The 23,351-nt window shown below is 48.2% G+C and overlaps 1 protein-coding gene across 2 annotated transcripts; it reads right to left on the reverse strand.

Moving 5' to 3' along the window:
• LOC143269086 (uncharacterized) lies at nt 1-23,321 on the reverse strand. 2 transcript variants are annotated; one of them, XR_013045428.1, is made up of 3 exons: nt 22,858-23,321; nt 1,743-5,207; nt 1-794 (listed from the first exon to the last, which is right to left on the reverse strand). XR_013045428.1 is itself a non-coding variant. In XM_076553759.1 (2 exons), the coding sequence occupies exons 1-2, from the start codon at nt 23,319-23,321 to the stop codon at nt 5,060-5,062; spliced, it is 612 nt and encodes a 203-aa protein (XP_076409874.1). In that variant the 3' UTR covers nt 1-5,059. The 2 variants fall into 2 exon arrangements, 1 of the variants encoding a protein (XP_076409874.1); XM_076553759.1 differs by having other exon boundaries at nt 1-5,207.
• Nucleotides 23,322-23,351: the final 30 nt, after the last annotated feature.

The following is a 23,351-nucleotide window of genomic DNA, read 5'->3' on the forward strand; positions in this document are numbered from 1 at the left end:
GGAGGGTGAGGATGAGTGTGATGAGGAGTGTGAGGGAAGAGTGTGAGGATGAGTGGTAGAGAGGAGTGTGAGGTGGAGTGTGAGGTAGGAGTGTGAAGAGGAGTGTGAGGTGAAGTGTGAGGAAGTTTGTGAGGATGGATGTGAGGGGAAGGAGCGTGAGGATGAGTATGAGGAGAGTGAAGGATGAGGGTAAGGGATGAGTGTGAGTGAATGAGAAGGCAGGTCTCTCGGTCTCTGGGATTCCAGCTGAGGCGAAGACCTTCCCTTGCTCAGCACAGACACCCAGGCTTCCTTCAAAATCAAATCTTTTGGTCTTGCTGGGATATAGTCAGGAAGCCCCTAAAATTTCCACCCTTGCCTTCCTGATGTGGCTGATGCCGCCACCCTGGCTCTCCAGAGACGGGGGTCCTCTTGCTCTTATTCTCGTGAATACTTTGTGCTTTTATCAAAGTGACCATGGAGCTCCCTGGTGGATGCCCCAGGCTTGTGACTCCCTCCCTGCGTCTGCCCTGGGAAAAGGTAGTGGGCTACTCCAGCTCCTGAAGTGGCAGCCACCCTGCCTGTGGGAAACCAGACCTGTTGGTTCCCTGCCCAGCTCAGGAAGGACTCGCCTCTCTCACAGGCTTCCTCATGGTGCTGTGCTCTCTACCTGTTTAGCTCTGTCCATCAGTTCTGGGGTCCCTACCCCTTAGCAGCTCCAGGCACACTGATCCATGCAAGTCTTGTAGGACTTACAGCTCAGGAGGTCACCTCTCATAAAGACAGTTGCCCCTCTGTATCCGTGAGCTCTGCCTCTGGGGATTCAATTCAATGAGTTCAATTCAAGTCAGATTGAAAACATTTGATTTTTCTCTTGTAATTCCATAGAGTAAATGGCTTTTGTTTTCTAAAAAACCACAGATATGACATGCTTAAGGTTTATGAACACATTGATATAATTTTGTAGTTAAGGCAGAAATCTGTGGTGCCCTAATACGAACCATTCCTGTGCAAAGAATGTCTGTGGCTCATGCTGGTGTGTGAACGCATGGACAATTGCAGCTGTGATATGTGTGATGTTATTGTCGGTGAGCACTGCAATCTCACCCGCAGATGAATCTCGGATTATTACCGCTTGTCCTCTTAGGTTTTTTTTCCTTATGATTTATTTTGGTACATAATTAAATATTGTTTTGCGCACACACACACACACACACACACACACACACACACACACACACACACACACACAGACGTACTTAAAAAGAAACCTGCCTCTGTTCTGAGTACACAGTTACTTTCCTATGCCATTGCTTCTTAAAGACACAGGATGGCAATTGTGCTCAGTGCTTACATCATAACAGGTGTGTCAGTAACTTGCAGATAGTTGTTGGTATAATATGCAGAGGCTACATGCAAGACTGTGCCATTTCAGGTGTCCACTTGAGTGCCCCCATGTTTAGGCAGCTGCAGGGTCTGGAAAGGCCGTGAACCTGGCCCCTGTGGATCCTGAGGGATGACTTCTTAGTGCCTCTCATCAGCATCCACTAGATCTGGGAGAACAAAGTCCACCAGTCTACACCAGACACGCTACCCAGGTTCCTGAATGCCCCTCTTCCGATACCTGCTGACAAATGACAGGTCAAGGATGTTGGATGCGGCTCTGGCCACATTCCTGTTTACAGGGCAGGCAGCTCCGCCCCTTGGCTTTGAGGCCTTAGTGAAGCTCAAGGCAACATCAAGTAGCCACAGTTTGGACTTACCCACATGCTTTGCAAGTAAAGGAGTCCTGGCACACGCACACTTCCTGCTGCTCACTCAGTCCTGAGGGTCTGTTTTGTACGGAAGCTTGCTTTTCTCTTGGAAGGCCCTATAAAGGCCAGGTTTATTAATGGTACATCCCAATCCCCTGCCATCCATTTGGCATCCCCCAGGAATTCCCCTCTGCCCACACAGAGGCCTGAACATTCTCTTGGCCTGCTCCTAGCAACCGATGCCCATGAGTTTGTGGAAAAGCAAGTCGATACAGGAATGGATGTACTGTCTTCTCCAAAGGTGCTCAGGCTGGTGATTTTCCACGTGGAAGTTCATGATCGATTTTCACTCTGACCAGAAATAAAAGCATTTCCCACCTCTACAGAAAAGTGCGTGTCTGTCTCCATTGACACACAGAATGAGAGGTGAGCTCTCTTCTTCGGTGAGCCCAGAGCAAGAGCCTTGGAGAGAGAGGAAGTGAAACACCCCCGTTTGGAAACAGGAACACAGGAGTGTTTGTGGGTAGATGTGTTTGGGAGCACACTTGCCTGTAGAGGCCAGATAACCACCACAAGCGTCGTTTCTCGGGTGTGCTTTAATGAGACAGGGTCTCTCATTGGCCTGAAACTCATCAAGCAGGCTGGGCTGGGTGGCTAGGGAGCCACAGGCGCCTGCCAGTCTCTCTGCCTCTCCAGTGCTGGGGTTACTAACACTCACTATCATGCCTGACATTTTTAAAATGTGGGTTCTGGGGATCAGACTCAGAACTTCATTCTTGCAAGGCAAGTGCCTTCCCAACTGAGCCAGCAGCCCCCAGGAGCATGCTTCATGACATAAGAAATCTGCAGTGGGTTGATCCAAAGCCAATGCATTGGCTAAGTGGCCAATACTAAGCCAGAGTCCCAGAAGGCCCTAGATGGTCTTCTCTGCAGCCACAAGCCCCTCCTTTCCGGTTAAGCACCCCCTAACTTTGTGTCAGCCACCCCCATTCAGTCTTATGTACCTTCCCACTCTGTTCTTACTCCTATGGCCCATCTGTTTACAGCATGGCCATTCCCAAGACCACATGAGGCTGAGTCATGATGGCACATGGCAGGAACCCCATCCTTTATATGGCTGGATGAAAAGGTCTGATTGGATTCAGGTCCCGTTCCCCCAGCAATGTTACCCATGCCACTGTGCACACATGAAGTGGTTTGTCACCTTTTGTAATGACAACTTTTATTAAATGTGCTCTTTGACAGCTTCACACATGCGTATAGGGTGTCCTGGCTGCTCTCACCTCACCCTCGCTTATCTATTTATTATTATTATTATTATTATTATTATTATTATTATTATCAAATATCTTATCTATTTACCTCTCCTGTTTCTCACATTCATGTTTTCTTTTTGCTTTGCTTTGTGAGCCATTCAGTTAAATATTGGCCTGTGTGATCACCTGTGTGATCGACTGCAACTCTGGGCATGCAACTGAAGACATGATGATCCCCCTTCCCAGTATCCATCAGGAGCCGGTGCCTAACGCCTTCATCTGAAGGTTCCTCTGGAATTGGAAAGTTCTTTCTAATTAATTTACTAGTTAGGATCTTTGGAGAGTGACTCTTCTCCTCATCAAATATTCTGGCACTTGCCATGGCGTGTTGAGGTTGAACAAAGAAAAAACGTGCCCTACTCCTTCCTCTTGCCGCCAATCCAGAACGGTGGACTCATTTCTCACAGGTGCCCCCTCCAGTCACCGATGCTTAGGCTACGGTAAAGATCCTGCCAAATTGCCAAGGTCAATATATACATCAGCTGTCTGGAGGCAGGGTTACCAAGAACAGAAGTGGTGTCTGGGCTGCTTTCTCTGTAAACACGAACTTGACATTTCCAGGGACCTGCCCAGCCAGCTGTGTGGAGTAGCATTACACTGGCCCAAGGCTGACTGGGCCACTAAAAGAAGGTGGTCTTTCTGGGCCTGCTTATAGCAAGGAGACACTGCACAGGCCTCCGCCTGGGAGAGCAGCTCGCCCAGGCCCAACCTAGCACATTCATGCCATCGCCCTCCATTTGGGCACTGGGGGATCTGGAGGTGGTTAGATTCTAGGCACCCTCTAGGTTGCAGCTGCTGCTGTGTTGGCAGCAATAGAAGCCACCTTCCAACTTGAAGGACACCTTTAGGACCTTCAAGAAGCGCAGGGCTGAGAATGTCCTCAGGTTGATGGCTTCCTTCTGTGTCTCCATGGGGTAGGAAGAGGGGAGGGGACATTACTATAGCCCCAGTGACCCCTGTCTGGCTGTCCCTATGGTGTCTGCTTCCTAAGGCAGACACTGAGGACCAACATTGCCTCCCCCATGCCCGACGTGTGGCTCTGTGCATGGCACACAGACGGTGGCACACGGCTCAGCTTCCACCTCTGGCTCAGCGAATCATAGCATGCAGGAAAGCAGGCCACTGGCAGCTCTTCCCGCCTGGCCGGTTTTGGGCTTCGTGAGTTCCGTGCTTCCCCCATACCGTGTGTGACACGGGGCTTCCAGAGAACACCCAGACTGTGACCCAAAGAGCCACTTGTGTGGCAACGGTCACCTCCACATCCTTTCGTTAATGACTCTGAGTGAAGAGGCCAGACCTTGGGTCTCTCAGCAGCCAAGATTCCTATGGATAGTTCATGTTTAACAAATGCAGAGAGAGAGAGAAGAGCTGTACCCCTTGATCCAGGTGTCGGCCTGCATCTTCCAGCACCTGCTGGATCCACAACGTGGACACACTGACTTCCACACCTGCAGGCTGACATTTAGCTTGCTCGCCCCTCCTTTCTTCCAGTTGGGAGAAGGCGACATCTCCCTGTACATGAAGCATCCTGGCCACCAGCCTTCTAGTAGAAGTGATGTCCTCTGTACCAATGCAGCTCTAGTGGGTTCCTGTGCCACCTGCTGACTAGGGAACAAAGAGGCAGGGCTCCCACTAGTCTGTTGGACAGGAGGTTGACCGGGGAGGTCAAACCCCTTTGATCTGGGTCCCCATTCTTGTTGTTAAAAGAATGTATGCATTGATACAACAGGTCAGCAAGCGAAGCATCCATCGAGAAGAGGACATTTTGAGAAAACCAACACCTATCCGTGAGGGGACAATGTGGAGTGCTCCACCTGGAGGACCATACTGAGGTGCTTGGGATAATGATGTAGGGTGTTTAGTGAGCAGCCCACAGCAAAAGATGTTTCATAATTGTATCTCAATGCTGGAGCTGGAACTACACGTGACTCAGGGCTAAGATCAGAGTCACTGTGGCACAGAACCAGGCTGACAGCCTCTGAGGGGAGCTGGGTGAGAGAGGACGGCTCTTTACAGTCCAAAGGGAGGATGCACAGGAGAGGGGGAGGACCGGGAGGGCCAGGCACACAGCCTCGGGTCCGACACTCCTGTCGCACTCCAGCCGTGGTTTATGGAGTGCTCCTGGTTCCGTCTGACTCCATTAAGCACTTCCATTTCCCTAAAAGACAGATTAATCTATTTTACTAGGTTGATAATTGGAGAGTATTAAACCTAAACACCATTTTAAAAGTCACTGAGAGACTTCCAGCTGCTTCTCTCAGGAAGTGCAGCGTGCTGGCTATCCCGGAGTCCCAGGAGCCAGCCGAGGACACGGCACTGCCCAGGCTGGGGTGCATCAGCCTCATCCCAGTAGCCAACTCTAACTCTATGTGGATGAGATAGAAAATAGAGCTCGTGGCCACAAGCAGAAAGGCCCAGCAGTGAACTTGATGCCCGAGACACCTGACAAGAGTCTTGTCTCTCACGGTGTCTTCCTTGTGTCCTTGGCTCTACTGTTCCCTCTCCCATCCACCCTCAGAGGCTCTGGTTACTCTCCACCTGCAAAATATTCCACCGAGCCTAGGAGACGCCATCAATTCCCTTCCACATCTCCCTCAGGAGCCCCACCTTCCTGGGGAGTCCCCCCTCCCTCTCTGTCTCTGGCCAGGTCACAGATCATTCATCCATTACTCAGGTCTACAGAGTAGGGTGTTCAAACAGGCTGAGGAAACAAATGATAGCTGGATCCTTATGGTGCTTATGTGGATCCTTCCTCTCTAGAACACTGAGGACAGAGGCCACCCTGAGTCCTCATCACCAACTGTGACATCGAGTTGACTAGTTACTTCCCCTCTTTGGTGTAAAAAAATGGCTGATAAAAGCAACTTAAAGAAAATGGTTAATGCTGGCATACAGTTTGAAGAGATACAGTCCATGGTGGAGGGGATGGTGGGCAGAAGGAATCCCAGGCAGCTGGTTACATTGTGTCCACAGTCAGGAAAAAGAGATGGGGGAAAGTTGGTCCTCAGTCCATTTCCCACTGTTGCTCCTTATTCAAGGGATGTGCTCATGTCTGCTGGTATGCAATGATCCACTCTACAAAGTTTCCTAATTATCACCCATCTTGTTTGGAGACAGACTGAGCTCAATTCCAGTGTCTGCTACTATTAAAATACCTGTTAGCCCCATGCACATGCAGACAACACTACATGAACTCAGTGGGTTTTTTATTTTAAGAGAAAACACTAAGTTGGGAGGGGAAAGTGTGTGGTGGGGGGAGGGAGACAAGGTAAGAACAGGAAGTGAAGGGTTCCAAACACATTATATCCATGTGTGAATATGAAATAAAATAGGTTTTTAAATAGCCGCAAGCAACATTCCTGGACATAACTTTTTTCACTTCCCCCCCTTTTATTGAAAATAGATTCTTTTCTCATTCAATATATCCTGATTACAGTTTCTCCTTCCTCTATTCCTACCAGTTCCTCCCCAAGTCCCCTCCAGATCCATTCCCTTTCTGTCTCTCATTAGAAAAGAAAAGGCTTCTTTTTAAATTTTATTTATTTTTATTTCATGTGCATTGGTGTTTTGCCTACTGCCATATGGGTGCTGGAAATTGAACCCTGGTCCTCCAAAAGAGCAGTCAATACTCTTAAACACTGAGCCATCTCTCCAGTCCCAAGAACAGGCTTCTAAGATCTAACAATCAAACATGACATAATAAAATATAATAAAATGAAGCAAAAACTATCATATTGAAGTTGGACATAGCAAACCTACAGGAGAAAAAGAGTTCGAAGAACAGGACCAAGAGTCAGAGACACACTTAATGAACGTAACTTTTAAGTGAGTCAAATATAACCACCTGTGTGGGGCTGGAGAGATGGCTCATTGGCTAAGAGCACTGACTGTTCTTCCAGAGGAACCAGGTTCAATTCCCAGCACTCACATGGCAGCTAACAACTATCTTTAACTCCAAGATCTAACACCCTCACTTAGAAATACGTGCAGGCAAAACACCAATGCAAATAAAGTAAAAATAAATTATTTTTTAAAAGGCTAAAAAAAAAAAAAGAAGGAAAGAAAGAAAAGACACCTGCTGATGCTGGTTACCTCCTCAGGTACACAGGAAAATGTCAATAACAATGCCTTAGATTTTTATATCAATTACGAAAATAAGAGAATCAGAATAAAAACAGTAAGTTATAGGAAAATATGTGATTCTGATGTCTGACTATATAAGAAATCTCAAAGTATTCAGGGCCACTGAATAAATGTTAATGTAAAATAGAGAACAATTTTCACATTCACTAAGAAATTTTTACTTTCTTAGGTTAAGGCATGAAAGGAACAAAATTACAATTCATGTAAATTCAGAAAACACCTAGAGTAGATGTATCATGAAGGTATGGTAATAAAGGTATGGTAATAAACGTGTGTGAAAAGCTTGGGCAACCCAAGAACTGTAAAACTGCAGGAATTGGACCGAAGGGATTTCCCAGTGGTTAAGGGGATAGGCTGTTCTTGCAGAGGACTCAGATTTGATGCTTGGCACCCATATTGAGGCACACAACTGTGTTTAACTCCAATTCCAGCACTCAGCACCCTCTTAGGGCCTCCATGGGCACCTGCATGCACACAGTGCACATAAATTCACACAGGCACATACATGTACACATAAAAGACCTTTTAAAAAACCTAACAGGATAGGAGAGATAGATGGATAATGGGATAGAGGAGGTACAGGTGCTCCTCTGCTGAGAACACTTGGCTTTGTCATCAACCAGAGAAAAGTATACGATATGTCACAAGGTACGACTGTGACTATTCAAGCCTTGCAGTGAAGAGGAGTGAAGAGAGGGGCATTCTCACACACAATTGGGACGGATTTCTTTGGAAGCCTTTCAGCAGTGTATGGGACACTCTCTGCTGTTCAGTACCTGAGGATCATCACTCCTGTGGGTAGAAATCTGTATGGGAATGATGTAAAATATAAGTAAAAGTGTGTAGAACACATCCACTCAGATGCTGTATGTGACTTCAAAATAAATCCTAAAAGCAGTGATACCTAACTGCAGGGAAATGAAGACGAGCAAGTGTCCTGTGCATCTGCAGAACAGGGCACAACCATTAGATGAGGTCCCTACAGTGGCTGGAAGCGCATCCCTCACAGGCAGATCCAGGGTGGCAGGTGGCAAGGAGAACCCCCAAATCTACCTGCCTTGCTCAGGAAGCTCCCACAGTTAAGTGGGTGCAAGTGTGGGTACAGATATTTAATTCCTGGAGAGTGTCCGACCCTTGAACTGTGATCCTTAAACTCCAAGGCTGGAGAAGCGCTTCTGGGTTCAGGACCTTGGAGAACTCCAGTGCGGTGGTAAGAGGGCTGAGGGTGGCAGGCTGCGGTGGGAGGCCATTACCTCCCCGCGAGAGATGCTTGCTGTGGGGCCACTGTGGCTGAGTCAGGCAGGGCCTCTAGAGAGGGCAGGGCCATATGCATGGATGTACCGATGCACAAGACCCAGGCCTTCTTCCCGAGCAGGTGGGAGAGGCTGAAGTGGGAGGGAGCATTTACTGATCCCGTCTTGAACCTGGTGTGGTACAGGGTTCAGGCAACGTTAGAGCTCCCTGAGGAGAGAAGGAAGAATGAAACGAAATGATGTCACCTCACTCAGGGGTTAGGCTGAAGGGACGGCGGTGGGAAACCAAAGTGAGCATGCCACTTGGCAGCTGTCCTTGGCTTTGGGCAGTGTGTTCTGTGGTCATGCAACCAAGTTTATAAGGATTTGAGGGAGTTCTAAGAGTCAGCAAAGCTGTGCCAACCCCCAGACACTCAATGCCATGCCCTGTGCCGACCCCATGCCCTGTGCTGACCCCATGCCCTGTGCTGACCCCATGCCCTGCACTGACCCCATGCCCTGCACTGACCCCATGCCCTGCACTGACCCCATGCCCTGCACTGACCCCATCCCTGCGCTGACCCCATCCCTGTGCTGACCCCATGCCCTGCGCTGACCCCATGCCCTGCGCTGACCCCATGCCCTGCACTGACCCCATCCCTGTGCTAACCCCATGCCTGCACTGACCCCATGCCTGCACTGACCCCATGCCCTGCGCTGACCCCATGCCTGCACTGACCCCATGCCAGCGCTGACCCCATTCATGCAGTAACTTCCTGCACGTCGTCCTGTTTGTCCATCTTGTGAAACCTCATCTTGATTCCATGTAGTGAGTCACCAAGTGTGACTTCTGGGGTGAAGGCAGCCTCACAGAGGGATCTGGGATATGCATCCCAGTGCAACACCTGTTGGGGTACCTTGTGGTTGGTGTGGATTCCTGCGGCAGTCTTGACCACACAGAAGTGAGTAGAACAAGCCCTCAACATCAGGCTCTGCCATCTCCCTTCAGGAAGTCACATGACTTTGATCTGAATGTAAAGGAAGGATGATTTACATGGAATTCATTTTGAAAATAACCATCCATTCATATACAATGTGTTGAGAAAGTGATTTGCCCTTTTAGGATTCTTTCTTTCTTTCTTTCTTTCTTTCTTTCTTTCTTTCTTTCTTTCTTTCTTTCTTTCTTTCTTTCTTTTTAAGTAACTTCGTTAAATATATTTTATTTAATGTTGCTACCAATTAGTGTGGCTTAGCACTATATCAAATTCTATTTGAAGGACATACATAAAGTATTATGTTCTTTCTAAGTAAAAGGGAATAGCTAATAAACACTTGCCTAGATTGAAAGACTGAATTCTAATACTTGAAGGGTAGGGTGATAATTTGGTTGGAGAAGTGATTGCCTTGCAACCATGAGGCCCTGAGTCTTGCTGGGAAGCCAGTCTATTCTAATCAGTGACTCTTAAGCCAACTGGAGATATCTTAAACAAAACAAAACAAAACAAAACCTACAACATGGAGGGCACCTGAGAACTGACCCGAGGCTGGCCTCTGGCCTCCATACATACCTGCACACGCAAAGATTTGAAAGCCTCTGATTTTTTTCCCTTCTGGAAAATGCCTCGGCTATGTTCTATGAAATACTAGCTATCACATGCCATAAGCTATAAAAGAAGGGGACAAGGTCATATTTTCAGTTTCATAATGACTGGAGCTTCTATGTAGTCAGAAACTAAAGGAGCCAGGTTCAGAGAAAAGACAACACTAGACCCACCTGCCTTTCTGAGAGTGAGAAAGACTACTTGAAGATCAAGGCACACAGACCTACAGCAGGCAGACAGACGCTGACCCCTCCCCAACCCCCCTACCCCATCCCCTGCCCACCCCACCCCACCACAGGTGCGGAACAGATCCCAGAAATCCCAGATGAGGGGTCCTTACCTTGCTACCATGTCTGACTCTTGAACTATGGAACCCCAAATTAAAGAAGGACCAAATTAGATTTATTCTAAAATGTAAATTTCAGTGAATATTTAAAAAAATCAGTTAATATAATTCACTATTCACTATAGTTTTTGTTTGTTTGTTTTTTTCAAGACAGGGTTTCTCTGTGTAGCTTTGTGCCTTTCCTGGAACTCACTCTGTAGCCCAGGTTGGCCTCAAACTCACAGAGATCCGCCTGCCTCTGCCTCCCGAGTGCTGGCATTAAAGATGTGCGCCACCACCACCCAGCCATAATTCACTATAGTTTTAAATTAGACCAGAAAGCCAGATTGTCTCACTAGTGTGAAAAAAAAAGTCGATATAAACTTTTATATCGTTTTAGTTTAAGGTTATTAGTCTATTTGAATGGAAGAATTTTTATTTAAACTGAACTTAAAAAAAAAATCTTAAAACAAATATTTTACCAAATCACAGAGTGTAAACATCTCCTCTACAGAGGAACAAAGGGGCAGGGGAGAGGTGGCTGAGCCAGGATGTGCCACGGAAGCATGAGGACTTGAAGCCAGGCTCCCAGAACTCATGTAAAAGCCAGGAGCAGCAACACGTTCCTATCCTCCCAACATGGGAGAAGTGGACAGGACGATCGCTCCGGGTCACCGGAGAGTCAGGCTGGCTGACTCTGTGAGCTCTAGGTTCAGTGGGAGACTCTGTCTCAGAGGGTAAGGTGGAAAGAGATTGATGATGACACCCAACATGGACCCCTTGCCTGTGTTCACACACACACACACACACACACACACCTTGGACCCCTTTCCTGTGTACACACGCACACACACACACCATGGACCCCTTGCCTGGATACACACACACACACACACACACACACACACACACACACACACACACACACACCCCTTGGACCCCTTTCCTGTGTACACACACACACACACACACACACACACACACACACACACACCCCTCACATACCTGTGCGCACACATAGGAATATGCACACAAGAGTAGATTAAAGAAAGACTCCACCCTTGTACAATGTTAGTGGCTCTAGCCTGGGAGTAAGATGAGGTTTGCTGAGGAACATAAAGGAATTTGAAAAAGAAGACATAAGAATAATGGTATCCCACAGTATCTCCAAGGAAATCTCCTCATATGTTCAAAATATGAGGACTGGTAAGAGCGTTGAACAAAATCAGTGTTTTATTTCTTTGCCCAAGCAACAATTTAAACAACAATTTTTCAAAAAAAAAAAAAATAGAGTTTTGTATACACATAGTATTGACAAAAAGAACAAAGGATGCAGAATGCTCGGAGGAAATCTAACTAAATCTCTACAAGGCAACATTACAAGATTTTGTATGAAGAAAGTTGAAACTCTCCTAAGCGGATGGGGAGATGTTCCTTGTCTGTGGGTAGGGAACTCGGTGTCTTTGAAGATGTCCAACATTCCTAAATTCATGGCGATCCTCGCGAGTGGCTCATTAAACTTGTCAAACTAGTTCCAATTGTAACAGAAACAGAGTTCCCTAGTCGTCTAAGAGCCTTTTGTAGAATGAGCTGATGGGGTTTGCCAGTGGGGGTTCCTTTAACTGCCCAGTAGTTAAGACCCTGATGTATCGGCCTCTGGTAAACAAGGGCATCATCATAGGGAAGAAAAGAGAACACTGAGGTTGACTAGGCAACCGTGCAGACCTGACATCCCAGGGAGGCTCAAAGTCACACAGGGCGAAGCCACATGTTCAAAACCACCTTCCAGAGGTGGGGAGAGAAAAGTGAATTTGTATTATCATGCTGCAGACACAAAGATTTGATACAGGTGCAGTCAGCCCCAAGCAGAGAAAGGGGACGTGGGACTAACTACTTGAGAATTCAGGTCGGGAGAAGGAAACAAATGTTTAAACAAAACAAAAACCCCAATCCAAAGGAAAGTGGAGAAATTTAAGTAAAATTAGGACCTGCCACTCATTCAAAAGACAGCTTAAAGAAAATGGAGACTCATGTAGCCCACCGGGGAGCATGCATGTCACAAAGCATGCCCGCAGGCTAGGGGGAGGACGTTGACGTCTGTGCTGGTGGAGGGGTTTGCAACTTGCTTGCTCACTTGAAGTAATTTTCATTATGTGCGAAAATTATAGATGCAGAATTAATATCAGAAATCCAATTCCTCTATATAAAACAGTATGTGAGAGAATATACGTGTATGTTCAAGTGATGTTGAGTAAGAACTTTGTTAAAAAGTATATGATGAAGATGGGGAGATTCACTGCAGGGCACCCTCTGGAACTCCTTCATGTTTTTTTGCAAAGCAAGTCCCCTGGATCCTGAGATGTCTACACTTTGCTGCCGTGTGGAGAGGCTCCTTCTGTAAGTGGCTTACAGCCAGAGGATGAGACAGAATGACAGCAGCGACTGAATGTGTGAAGGTGGCCCCTTTCTTTTTTAGAAGATTCATTTTATTTGTTTGTTTTGTATATGTGTGTAGTGTGTATGCACATGAGCATGCAGATGCCCATAAGGTCAGAAGAGGGCGTCTGACTTCCTTGAGTTACAGTTGGTTGTGAGCTACAGAACATGGGTTCTGGGAGCCGAATTCTCACCTTCTGGAAAAGCAGCAAGTGTGTTCTTTTTTTTTCTTTTTTTTTTTTTTTTTTTTTTTTTTTTTTTTTGGTTTTTCGAGACAGGGTTTCTCTGTGTAGCTTTGCGCCTTTCCTGGAACTCACTTGGTAGCCCAGGCTGGCCTCGAACTCACAGAGATCCGCCTGGCTCTGCCTCCCGAGTGCTGGGATTAAAGGCGTGCGCCACCACCGCCCAGCCAAGTGTGTTCTTAATTGCTGAGTTGTTTCTACAATTCCCTCTCCCCCACAAAAAAAACCTACTTTTTTTTTTAAAGATTTATTTCTTTATTATATATACACAGTGTTCTGTCTTGTATGCCAGAAGAGGGCACCAGATCACATTACAGATGCTTGTGAGCCACCATGTGGTTGCTGGGAATTGAACTCAGGACCTCTGGAAGAGCAGCCAGGGTTCTTAACCTGTGAGCCATCTTTGCAGCCCAAAAAATACTTTTGAATTTAAAAAAAGTCCAAAAATTAAACCAAAAACATAGAACAATCTTGCTAGAGTGCATGGGGCATCCTGGAAGGCCCTTTGAGAATGGGCTTCAAGAGAGGGGCGCGAACAAAAGGTGCAGGCTGTTTTCCCGTTGGTGACTCTCTAGCTCCTGCTACCACTGTTGGGATCTTGGATGTTTTTGATCTCATTATTATTTTAAGACAATCGTAAGGTACTAAATACTCATGAAATTAGTACTTCATCCTAGACAGCAGCGGCCATTTCTTCCCCTTTCAGTTTTCACTCTTTTCCTCATGGGATTCTATTTTACAAGATCAAATCATGGTATTTCTTTGTCTTTTCCCCTAAGTTTCATGGTTGCATGTTTTAACACTTGGCTCGCTCTGTTCATCTGTCACCTCAGTGAAGGAAGACTGGGGGAGCACCTTCAAAGCATCTTCAGTATGGCTTTTGATGATGCTGACCACACCTGTGGAAGGTCCTGTGTTAATCCTCAATGCAGTGAAATGCCAGTTTTCCAACCCAGCATTTTACCCTGTATGGCAGGGTTGATTTCAGACTTACACTTGTCTTTCTGTCCTGCAGGTGTGCTCTACGCCACCCTCCAGATTCTGCACTTCCTAGGGGAACTAGTGGCATCTGCAATGCCATCCCACTCTCTTTATAGGGAACTGAGAGGCCTGTTCCTGGGACTTCCATGATGTCAGGGAACACCTGCTTCTTGAACCAGAAAGCTCAGAGACAAAAAAGCAGCTTGACCTGCCTGGGCTGCTGTTGCTCCAAGCAAGGTGAAGCAATATGCAGGGGCCGATAGTTGCTCCTCTTTCGGGGAGGTACCTCAGGCGATAGCCTGTGCTGGATGGGAAATGAGCAAGATGGGTCTTCACCTGAGGACTTCATCTGGCAGTGTGGTCTGTTGTCCACACTACCCTTGGCAATGACTGCATGGGGTGGTGGTGTCAGTATCTAGTATGCCTCTGCTTTATCCAGGAGACAAGTGAGCACTAAGAGATCCAGGGGGACCAGGAGACCTGGGGGACCAAAAGGCTTGGAAGACCAAGAATCCTGGGGGGACCAACATACATCATGAGACCAAAAGACCTGGGAGGGGACTGAGACACCTGGGAGACCTAGAGACCCCGGAGAATGTAAATCCCTGGAATTTGGGGGTAGTCCCCACAGTGCCTGTGGGACCACTGAGCACACCTGTGGCTGATGAGCCTGAAATGATTCATTTTGTCCTTCGGTCGGTACAACTTCATCGCCAGGCCTCATAACTCATAAGCATGTCAGGTGTGACCGTGAGCTACACAGGCAGTTCCTGGTACTGTCGTCCAGGGGGATCAACCAGACACAAAACACAACAGTAATCACTTTTGATTGAGTGACATTCACAGACTTTGCTGCAGTGTCCCTTTCCTGTGAGATGGTCAGCTCCTAATCTGAGAAGCAGGTGTTGGCTCTCTGTGACATGGGTACTCTCAGTTCTCATTTTAAAAGTGTTAACTCTCACAGTTATGTTTGAAACTGAAATCCACCAGGGCTTAAGGAAAAGGGGGTTCCCTTCCTGTGGCAGCGACTTGGGACAGCAGACATCATTTTTGTCGGAAAGAGAAAACTTATTTCAAACTTAAAGAAGGAAATGACCACAGAGGCAGGTGGCCAGTGAATGAGTTACGTTTGAGAAGCACCTGGACAGGAAGGGAAGGGAACGTCATGCCGTGTGTAACTGTAAGAGTTACACGTGGAGCTGATCCTTACATTTTACCCATCCCCTGCCGTTTTCACTCCTGGAAGGTTCCCCACAACACAGGCTGATGGTTACAGGCACCTCTTTGAAGCTGCGGTGCCGGAGACAGATCCAGCCAGCTTCCAAACCAATTTAAACATGATGTGCTCAAAGTCAGACGCTGATGCCGTAAAATAAAAAGATGTGTGAGAACAGGATTTGTCTTAAGAGTTAACAGTTCTCTTCCCGCTTGGCTACATTTATTCCTCTTCCTGGGCACACATAATTTCTTCAAAAGGCAAATCTATTTAACTAGGAAAGAGGTTAATCTCCCTCCCTCCCTCTCCCTCCCTCTCTCCTCCTCCCTTATTCCTCTCCCTCTCTCTCCCCCTCCCTCTCTCTCCCCTCCCTACCTCTCCCCTCCCTCCCTCCCTCCCTCCCTCTTCTCTTCTCTTCTCTTCTCTTCTCTTCTCTTCTCTTCTCTTCTCTTCTCTTCTCTTCTCTTCTCTTCTCTCTCTCTCTCTCTCTCTCTCTCTCTCTCTCTCTCCTCTTTCATTTTGTTTTGTGTCTTTGTGTTCTGAAACTGCATCACTCTGCATAGCCCAGGATAGTCTCAAACTTTTGCAGATTCTCCCGCCTCTGCTGGCCGAGGCTGGACCTCAAGCTTGCTTACCCCATCACACCACATACTTGTTTCCTCGTTCTAACTTTGTGTCATCGTTTCCTGGAATCTTCCCAGAGGTGGACCCTAATGTGACATTTGACAATGAAACTCCCAAGGTTCAAAGATTAAAACCATATCAAAGCAGTCTATTACCATGTTTTTAGTAGGTATACATAAAGTATGGTCTTAAGAGGAAAATGGGGGGTGGGGGCAGATAGAAACCACTTTCCCTACAAGTTGATAAGGATGGGCTAAAACAGCAACACCAGAAATTAAAACTACAGTTAAGAAAAATACCAGATGATGTTGTAATAACATGTGACAATTTCTGTTTTCCAATTCTATGTCACAACCATAGATGCTTATGAAGACCAAAGTCCTAACCACATAAAGAAGTGAGCCCTTATGGAGGCAGAAGGGTACAGAAGCAGAGATCTGCACTCTGGATCACTGCACAGGACGAGGCTCCCAAAGTATCCACAGCACGTTCAGTCACTTGGTGCTTGCTGGGTTTTATGATCTGAGCTGAAGATATACTAATGGCCAGTACACCGGTCCATTCTAAGACACACAGTGCAGGATGTGAATGTCACCCTGGACCCTCTACGGTGCTGTGAAGTCTTAAAAAGGAGCTCATATTTACCCAGATGAAGGTCAAATATCGGTACATCTCAGTTTTTGTTTTGTTTTATTGTTTTGAATTACACTGCATAATGGGGTTTTCAAACGTTCAAACTCAGAACCTAGAAGGTGGGCACTGTTCCACTCTATATGGAGTAACATTTTAAGATAGGGTAACATGTCACTTTCTTTCAGCCTGGCAGCAGTGCTGTGGTCTCTAAAACACTGAGAAGAAGCAGCCAATGATGGAAGGCCTGCTGCTGTTAATCTCCCAGCAGTAATTCTTAGGGTGTGTTTATCCATAGGGCAGTCAGTCTTCAGTCTTCAGTTCCTCCATTTCAGGGGTCGTGGCTGCAAGGTTCTGCCTGCATGTCACAAACGTCACTTTGCATTTGGGAAATTTGGAATGCTCACACTTCTCAGTTACTTCCCTATGGTTACTGTCGTTTGTGTTAGATGTGTGTGAAATAAGGCCAAAGTGTAAGACATGTGTGAGGAGGCAAAGGGCTCTGACTTTTGGTTGCAGCCTGGAATCTAACCCAGGGTTCCACTCATGCTGGGTCAGTGATCCACCACTGAGCTACATCCCCAGCCCTAATTCTTCCGTTGTAACCTTTTATGAATCCGCGGACTCATAGGACAGGTGGTGGAAATTCCCTATTCAGGAATTAAAAACCTTCAGCTCAGCACCCCTGACTAAGAACCGGTACTTAAGACACCCGTGCTTGGAAGGGTGAAATTTTTAATGTCCCCACATCCTGCTAAGACCGTCATGTCGTCGTGTGTGAACCCAGCAATGAAACACTTACCAGTTCACTGTTGCTGAGACATTTTTTTTTAGATTTATTTTTATATGTATGTGTGAACATCTACACATATGTCTGTGCACATGCCTAAATGGTGCCCATGGAGGCCAGAAGGTGCTCGATCTACCCCAGGAACCAGTTACAGGGAGTTGCTGGCCTCCACGTAGGTGCAGGAAACTGAACTCCAGTCATGTGCAAGCACAGGAAGTGCTCTTAACACTGACCAGTCTCTCCAGCCCTGGTAATTCACTTTTCTAATATTTATTTTATTTGTGTATACGTATGTGTATGTCTGAGTAAATGTCACGAATATTTGGGTGCCCTCAGAGGTCAGAAAAAGGCATTGAATTCCCTAGGGCTTTGTAGACAGTTGTGAACCATCTGTCATGGTCCTTTGGAAGGCAGTAAGTACTCTTAACCACTGACCCACCTCTCCAGCCCCAATTACTGTTATTGATACTGTATGCCCACTTTTGTTTTACATGTAGAATCCCAAGGATATGATTGGCAGTGCACACGTCAATCAAGCCTTTGGGTTCCTCCCCTCCAGGTAAAGAACCACTCTCTCTGAATACAACACTAACTTTCCTACTGCCATTATCTAGCAGCATACAGTAAAATACAGCATCCCCTAAACTGAGACTAAGCAATTCAAAAAAGAAAAAGAAGCCCAGAGGTGGTGGAGGCGGCGGCGGCGGCGGCGGCGGCGGCGGCGGCGGCGGCGGCGCACGCCTGTAATCCCAGCACTTGGGAGGCAGAGGCAGGCGGATCTCCATGAGTTTGAGGCCAGCCTGGTCTACAGAGTGAGATCCAGGAAAGGCACAAAGCTACACAGAGAAACCCATCCCATCTCCCCCTGCAAAAAAAAAAAAAAAAGAAAAGAAAAGAAAAGAAAAAGAAATGGCTGCATATTAGAATGAACTAAGGAGTTGTTAGCACACAGTTCTAATTATTTTGCTCAGAAACATAGCCATGGTGAAGACATGTGGACTGACACTTGTCATTCATAGTTTTGAGGGTATGTTTTCTTTTCCACTCATATTTTTCAAAAATTTCATTTCAATATCTTTCTATGTGACTTTGGCTTATTCTAAAAAGAATCTGAGGTTGAATGGCCAATGTAAGGGAAAGCATGTTTTGTTGTTAACTCAGGTGTGATCTAGTAAGCATCGAATAACCCTGAGCTGCATTCTTGATTTATTGTGTTGCTTTGTTTTCTGAAACTTTAAATCGTCATTGATAAATATTTTCCATCTGACTGTGCTGAAATGTGCACGGATGAGTTCTAAAGTTACTGGTCTGTTTCCAAGAAGTCTGTTATATCTCAAATCACTTTCCTCCAGGAGTCCAGCAAAGTGAATATGTCAGGTGGGAAACAATTTCACAGAAAACCCTCCAGCCACCAGTGGAGGTAGAGCTGTGCTCACTGGATGTCTTGCGGAGAGATGTCGCCAGTGGGTGGCAGTATGGGTAAGAGGCAGCACATTTCCTGTGTTATCCTTGGGCTGGTTTAAACACCTTAAATACAGACTCTAGAAGCAGCCTGCTCACGGCTGTGGGGACATGGCAGGTTTCAGAGGCGGGCATAGTTCCACCAAACATCGGGGTACCTAGCGGGAGGCAGCTGGCTGTGTCTGTTACTTTGGGAGCAACCTGCAAACCCAGGCCAACTGCTTGCTCCTGATCCACACACAGCACCCATCAAGGAGCACAGGTTGACTTTGCTCTCCTGAGGCACCGGACTGACAGAAGGTCACTCCCAGCTGTCTCTACTCTACTCTGCATCCAGAAAATATAGCTGTGTCATTTTGGAGACATTCTTAATGTCACCGGCATCCGCTCTGTGGACTCAGGAACACAGTTCTTACTTCAAACGTGAAGGTGATTTTTAGCATCCAATAAGCTTTTCTTTTAGGAAAGCCCTCACTGAATGAACACCCATGACTATCAGAACTGTTGAATCAATATTTTTTAATGAGCAGAATGAATACTAAGTGGAAAGACACCACAATATCCAAGGAATTAATATAATCAATTTATACAAACTCCTTTCTTTCTTCCTTTCCTTTTCCTTCCTTCCGTTTGTTTGTTTTTCTTCATGTTTGAGGCAAGTTTTTACTGAGCAGTCCGGACTGGGCTGGAGCTCACTATGAGTAGACCTAGGCTGGCCTTGAACTAGATTCACCTGTTTCTGCCTGCCTGTCTTTACAAATCCTGATTGTGGAACTGTTTGCACTGCCCAGCACAGATACCAAGCGGAGTAAACAACAGTTAACATTCTCGCAGGGAAGTTATCCTGTTGCAAACACAGAGTTCACAGGTTACAAAATTCTTGTGCAATTTCAGTTGAAACATACTAGCAAAGAGATGGGAGGGGCATATAATGCCGGAAGTCCTCTCATTAATCCTAGATGGGCAAAAGTCTGCGCAAGGTTCATTCACCAGAGATGCAAAGGCTTTGAATAAGCTTGTGAACCAAGTTACGAAGCCCAGCAAAACAACGCCATCCTTTCTCAAGAGTAAACAGACCTGCCAACATAAACTGGTGTTAGGCTTCCTGGAACACGTTTTAAGGGAGGGCTGTTCACACTGGCCATGTAGCTTTCCACTTAGTCAGTTTTTAGACTTGACCTAGACAGAAAAGCCTGTCAGAAGAATTGAAGAAAACCTATGTACTTCTCTCCCATACTTGCCTCTCTACATGAAGAAAAAAAAATCTATGATCCTTTTTGGTAATAGTATTTATATCATGGGTTTTTAAACACATTTTACCCACTTATACAATTAATAACTTAATGAAAATACTTAAATTATTCCAGTAAGAATTTTTTTATTTTAATAAAAGAAGCATAATTGTATGAATCTATGTTAAGAAAGTCCCAAATCTTCCTTGATAACAAGTTATAGACTCTGGGTGTGGTGGCATATATCTTTAGTCCTAGCGCTCAGGAGACAGAGATGGGCAGATCTCTGATTTAGAGGCTAGCCTGGTCTACAGTGTGAATTCCAGGACAGCCAGGGCTACACAGAGAAAACCAAAAAACAAAAAAACCAACCAAGCCAAACCCTATGGCTATTTGTCAGCTGTGAATGGGAAAAGAGGGTTTTAAGATCCTAAACCAGGGAGAAAACCTGTAGGCAGGCTCTCCACTGGCAACTGTCCAGGTAAGGGGCACCCAGTCCTGTGAGCCCAGCAACGTTGACAGATGTGAGGAGAACAGTTGGAAAATCACAAGCTACACAACCAGTTTCCAGCAAATAAACAGCTTATCTGGCAGCGGGAAGGAGAGGGCAAGGTGTGCTGAGGGGAACCTCTCATTTTTGCACTTGGAGCTTCAGAACGACAAACACCGCGCTGTAGAGAGCCCTGCCGCCGCCGCCGCCGCCTCTGTGAGCAGAAACGTCCTAAGTAGTGGTGTTTCTCCCTGGCCCCTCCTGTGTCACGTCAGCTTGGCCACTGAGGCAGCACAGAGAACGGCCCACTGGCCAAGGAGGAGCTTCTGACTTGGGGTACTTCACACTAACACAGCCCCAAGGAAAGCCACGCTCCAGCGGGCATGGGCACAGAACGTCACCACTGAACGCATTCCTAAAAATCTAATTTTGTATGAAGAGTCAAAATAAAAAAAGGAAACAACATGGTTACCAAAGATACTTTCTCAAAGGGAAGCACAGGACGCTGACATAGCGGCCTCCTTGTCCTTTGCTACTGCAGGTTACAGAACGCACAGGCCCATTGATGTGTCTCATAAAGTGGGATGTAAATTATCACAATCAATAAAATCGAGCCACATTTTCTTCAAGCGCTAAGACAAAAAACCCTGCCATGTTGTCATGTTTCTTCTGGGTAGAGATAACACTTGGCGATAGAAGAGGAAGAGCCAGCACCCACAAGACAGGGTGTTCCGCACACACATGGGTGTGCGGTCACACGTATTCGCACAACGCAGGAGCGCACATTTGCAGCGGCGGCCTTCGCTGCTCTTACTCTTAAAGGGTATAGTTTAAAATGGAGGACTGACTTCAACGCACCCTTGTAAAGGTAATTTTATGATGATATTTACTACATTGATGATTTTTCGCAAACTTTTGCTGCTCATCAATAATCCTAATCATAACCATATACACGCTATAAACAGAAGAGGTCCAATATTAGCTTGGGGTTATCTTGGCACATAAAACTCACCATCAGAGTGTTTAGGGCACATTTTATACAAAGGTTAAAGCAACCATGGTCTTCAAAAATCACAATACGCAACTGTTTTTCTTAAACGTGTCATTGTATTGGCAATGATTTTTGTAAATGACGCAGGGCCTTCCAAGGCGAACCTCCAGGACTCAGTACAAAATAACCAAGGTTATAGTGTCAGATAAACTCTTGTCGCGATTTGTTTCATTTAGATACTTTCCCCCGGATGGGCAAGGGTTTGTTTTGTTTACCCACCACGATCAGGATTCCTAGCCTGCCCTCTGTGAACTCGGATCACTGCCCTTTCTAGCGGCCCTCACTCTGTCAGTTAGGAGACGTGACGGGCGGGTGCTTATTTGCCCTCGACTTTGAAAGTCACAAAGGCCACGTAGATAGAGAAATTCAAAGCAGTAGTTCAAGGGCATCTTTGGCTTGGCTCTGTGCCCGCGGCCGCGCTCTTAGGTACGGCCACGCCCGCCAGCAACCCGGGTGCGAGGTGAGCAGGGCTCGGGGTGCGGGCCGGGAGCCGTAAGGGCGCGGGGCGCGAGGAGGACGCCCGCCAGCACCCGCTCCCAGCTCCCCGCTCCCGCCCAGGCCCGCCCTTTCCCGGCACTATGGAAACCGCATTTTCCTACGCCAACACGCCCTCCTCCTCTCTCCTATTACATCCAGAACAGGCGACTTCCACTTCCCGGGAACCTGACAAGTGAATGGCTCTGATGACGCCCCGGAAAGAGCCCACGGCCGGGGGCGGGGGCGGGCGCCCGCGGAGGGTGGGGCGGTTCCGGGGCGCCCCTCGAGCAGCGGCGAGCGGCCGGGGAAAAAGCACGGAGCTGCCATCGACCCAGGGCTCGGGGCAGCGATGCTCGTAAACAAGCCCGGGCCGCGCGCCTGCCACCCACTGCGGGCACCGCCCTGCGCCGCGCGCCCACCCCGGCTGCTGGGGTCCGACCCGCCGCCCCGCACCGGCTCCGACCTCCCGCCCCCGGCCCCCCCTCCGCGGCGGAAGCCTGGGACCAGTTAGTAGGGCTCGAGGCAGGAGCAAAAACCCCGCACGCGCCTCCGCCGTGGCCAGCTTCCCGCCCTGGGTGGCATCGCCCCCGCCCCGCATCCACAACGAGCCCCTGATTAATGAGCCCGGCCCGGCCCCCGCCGAGCCCCGGCCGGGCCTCGGCGGGAGGGGGAGGGGACGGCGGGAAACGCGGCCCCGGTGTCGGCCCGCCCCCCCCCCGCGCCTCACGCCCATTGGTCGGTCTCGCCGTCCGTCGGGGGACGCGGCGCCAATGCGGGGCGGTGGGGCGGGGCGTCCGCGCGAGTGTGCCTGCGTAACGCAGAGTCACGTGTTGTTTTGCTCTTAGTTCAGTCACTCGGTGCGCGATGTGTTACTCACTGTGCGGCGGGGACCGCGACAAGCCCGGGTCGTCGTTGGCGGCGGCAGCAGCAGCAGCAGCAGAAGCAGCAGCAGAAGCAGCGGCCCGAGTGGCAGCGGCGTGGGCCCCGAGTGTCCGGACGCAGCCCGGCGTCGCGCAGCGCGGAACGGCAGCAGCAGCAGGCCGGCCGCGCGCGTCCTAAGCTCGGCCCCGCGGCTCGGGGACCCCGACTCTCGGCCCAGCCAGCCAGTCCCCGGGCGCCGCCCGAGAGCCCCGGAGGCAGCGTCCGCGGACAGTCGGAGCCGGGGGGCGGCCACCGCCCGCGCCGAGCATCCTTCCGAGCGGCGGAGGGCCCTGCGCCAGCGAGCCGCGCGCGCCTCCTAGCCCACCGCTTGGGCCCGGGGGACGCGCGCGCGCGTGGCCGGGCGGCCGGGCGACGGGTGGCGGGGAGCCGCCCCCGCCCGCGCCCCTCGGCCCTCACCATCCCCTGCGCGCCCAGCCGGGCGGTGCGGCC

This window comes from Peromyscus maniculatus, chromosome 17 (assembly GCF_049852395.1).
Source record: "Peromyscus maniculatus bairdii isolate BWxNUB_F1_BW_parent chromosome 17, HU_Pman_BW_mat_3.1, whole genome shotgun sequence".
In the NCBI taxonomy this organism is placed as follows: Eukaryota; Metazoa; Chordata; class Mammalia; order Rodentia; family Cricetidae; genus Peromyscus; species Peromyscus maniculatus.

Bases quoted from the DNA above. Each gene is read 5' to 3' on its own strand.
- LOC143269086 (XM_076553759.1), bottom strand. From the start codon at position 23,321: ATGGTGAGGGCCGAGGGGCGCGGGCGGGGGCGGCTCCCCGCCACCCGT. The intron at 5,208-22,857 runs GTGAGTAACACA...TCTGTCTTTTAG, and splicing joins GTCGCGGTCCCCGCCGCACA to GGAAATGGAAGTGCTTAATG.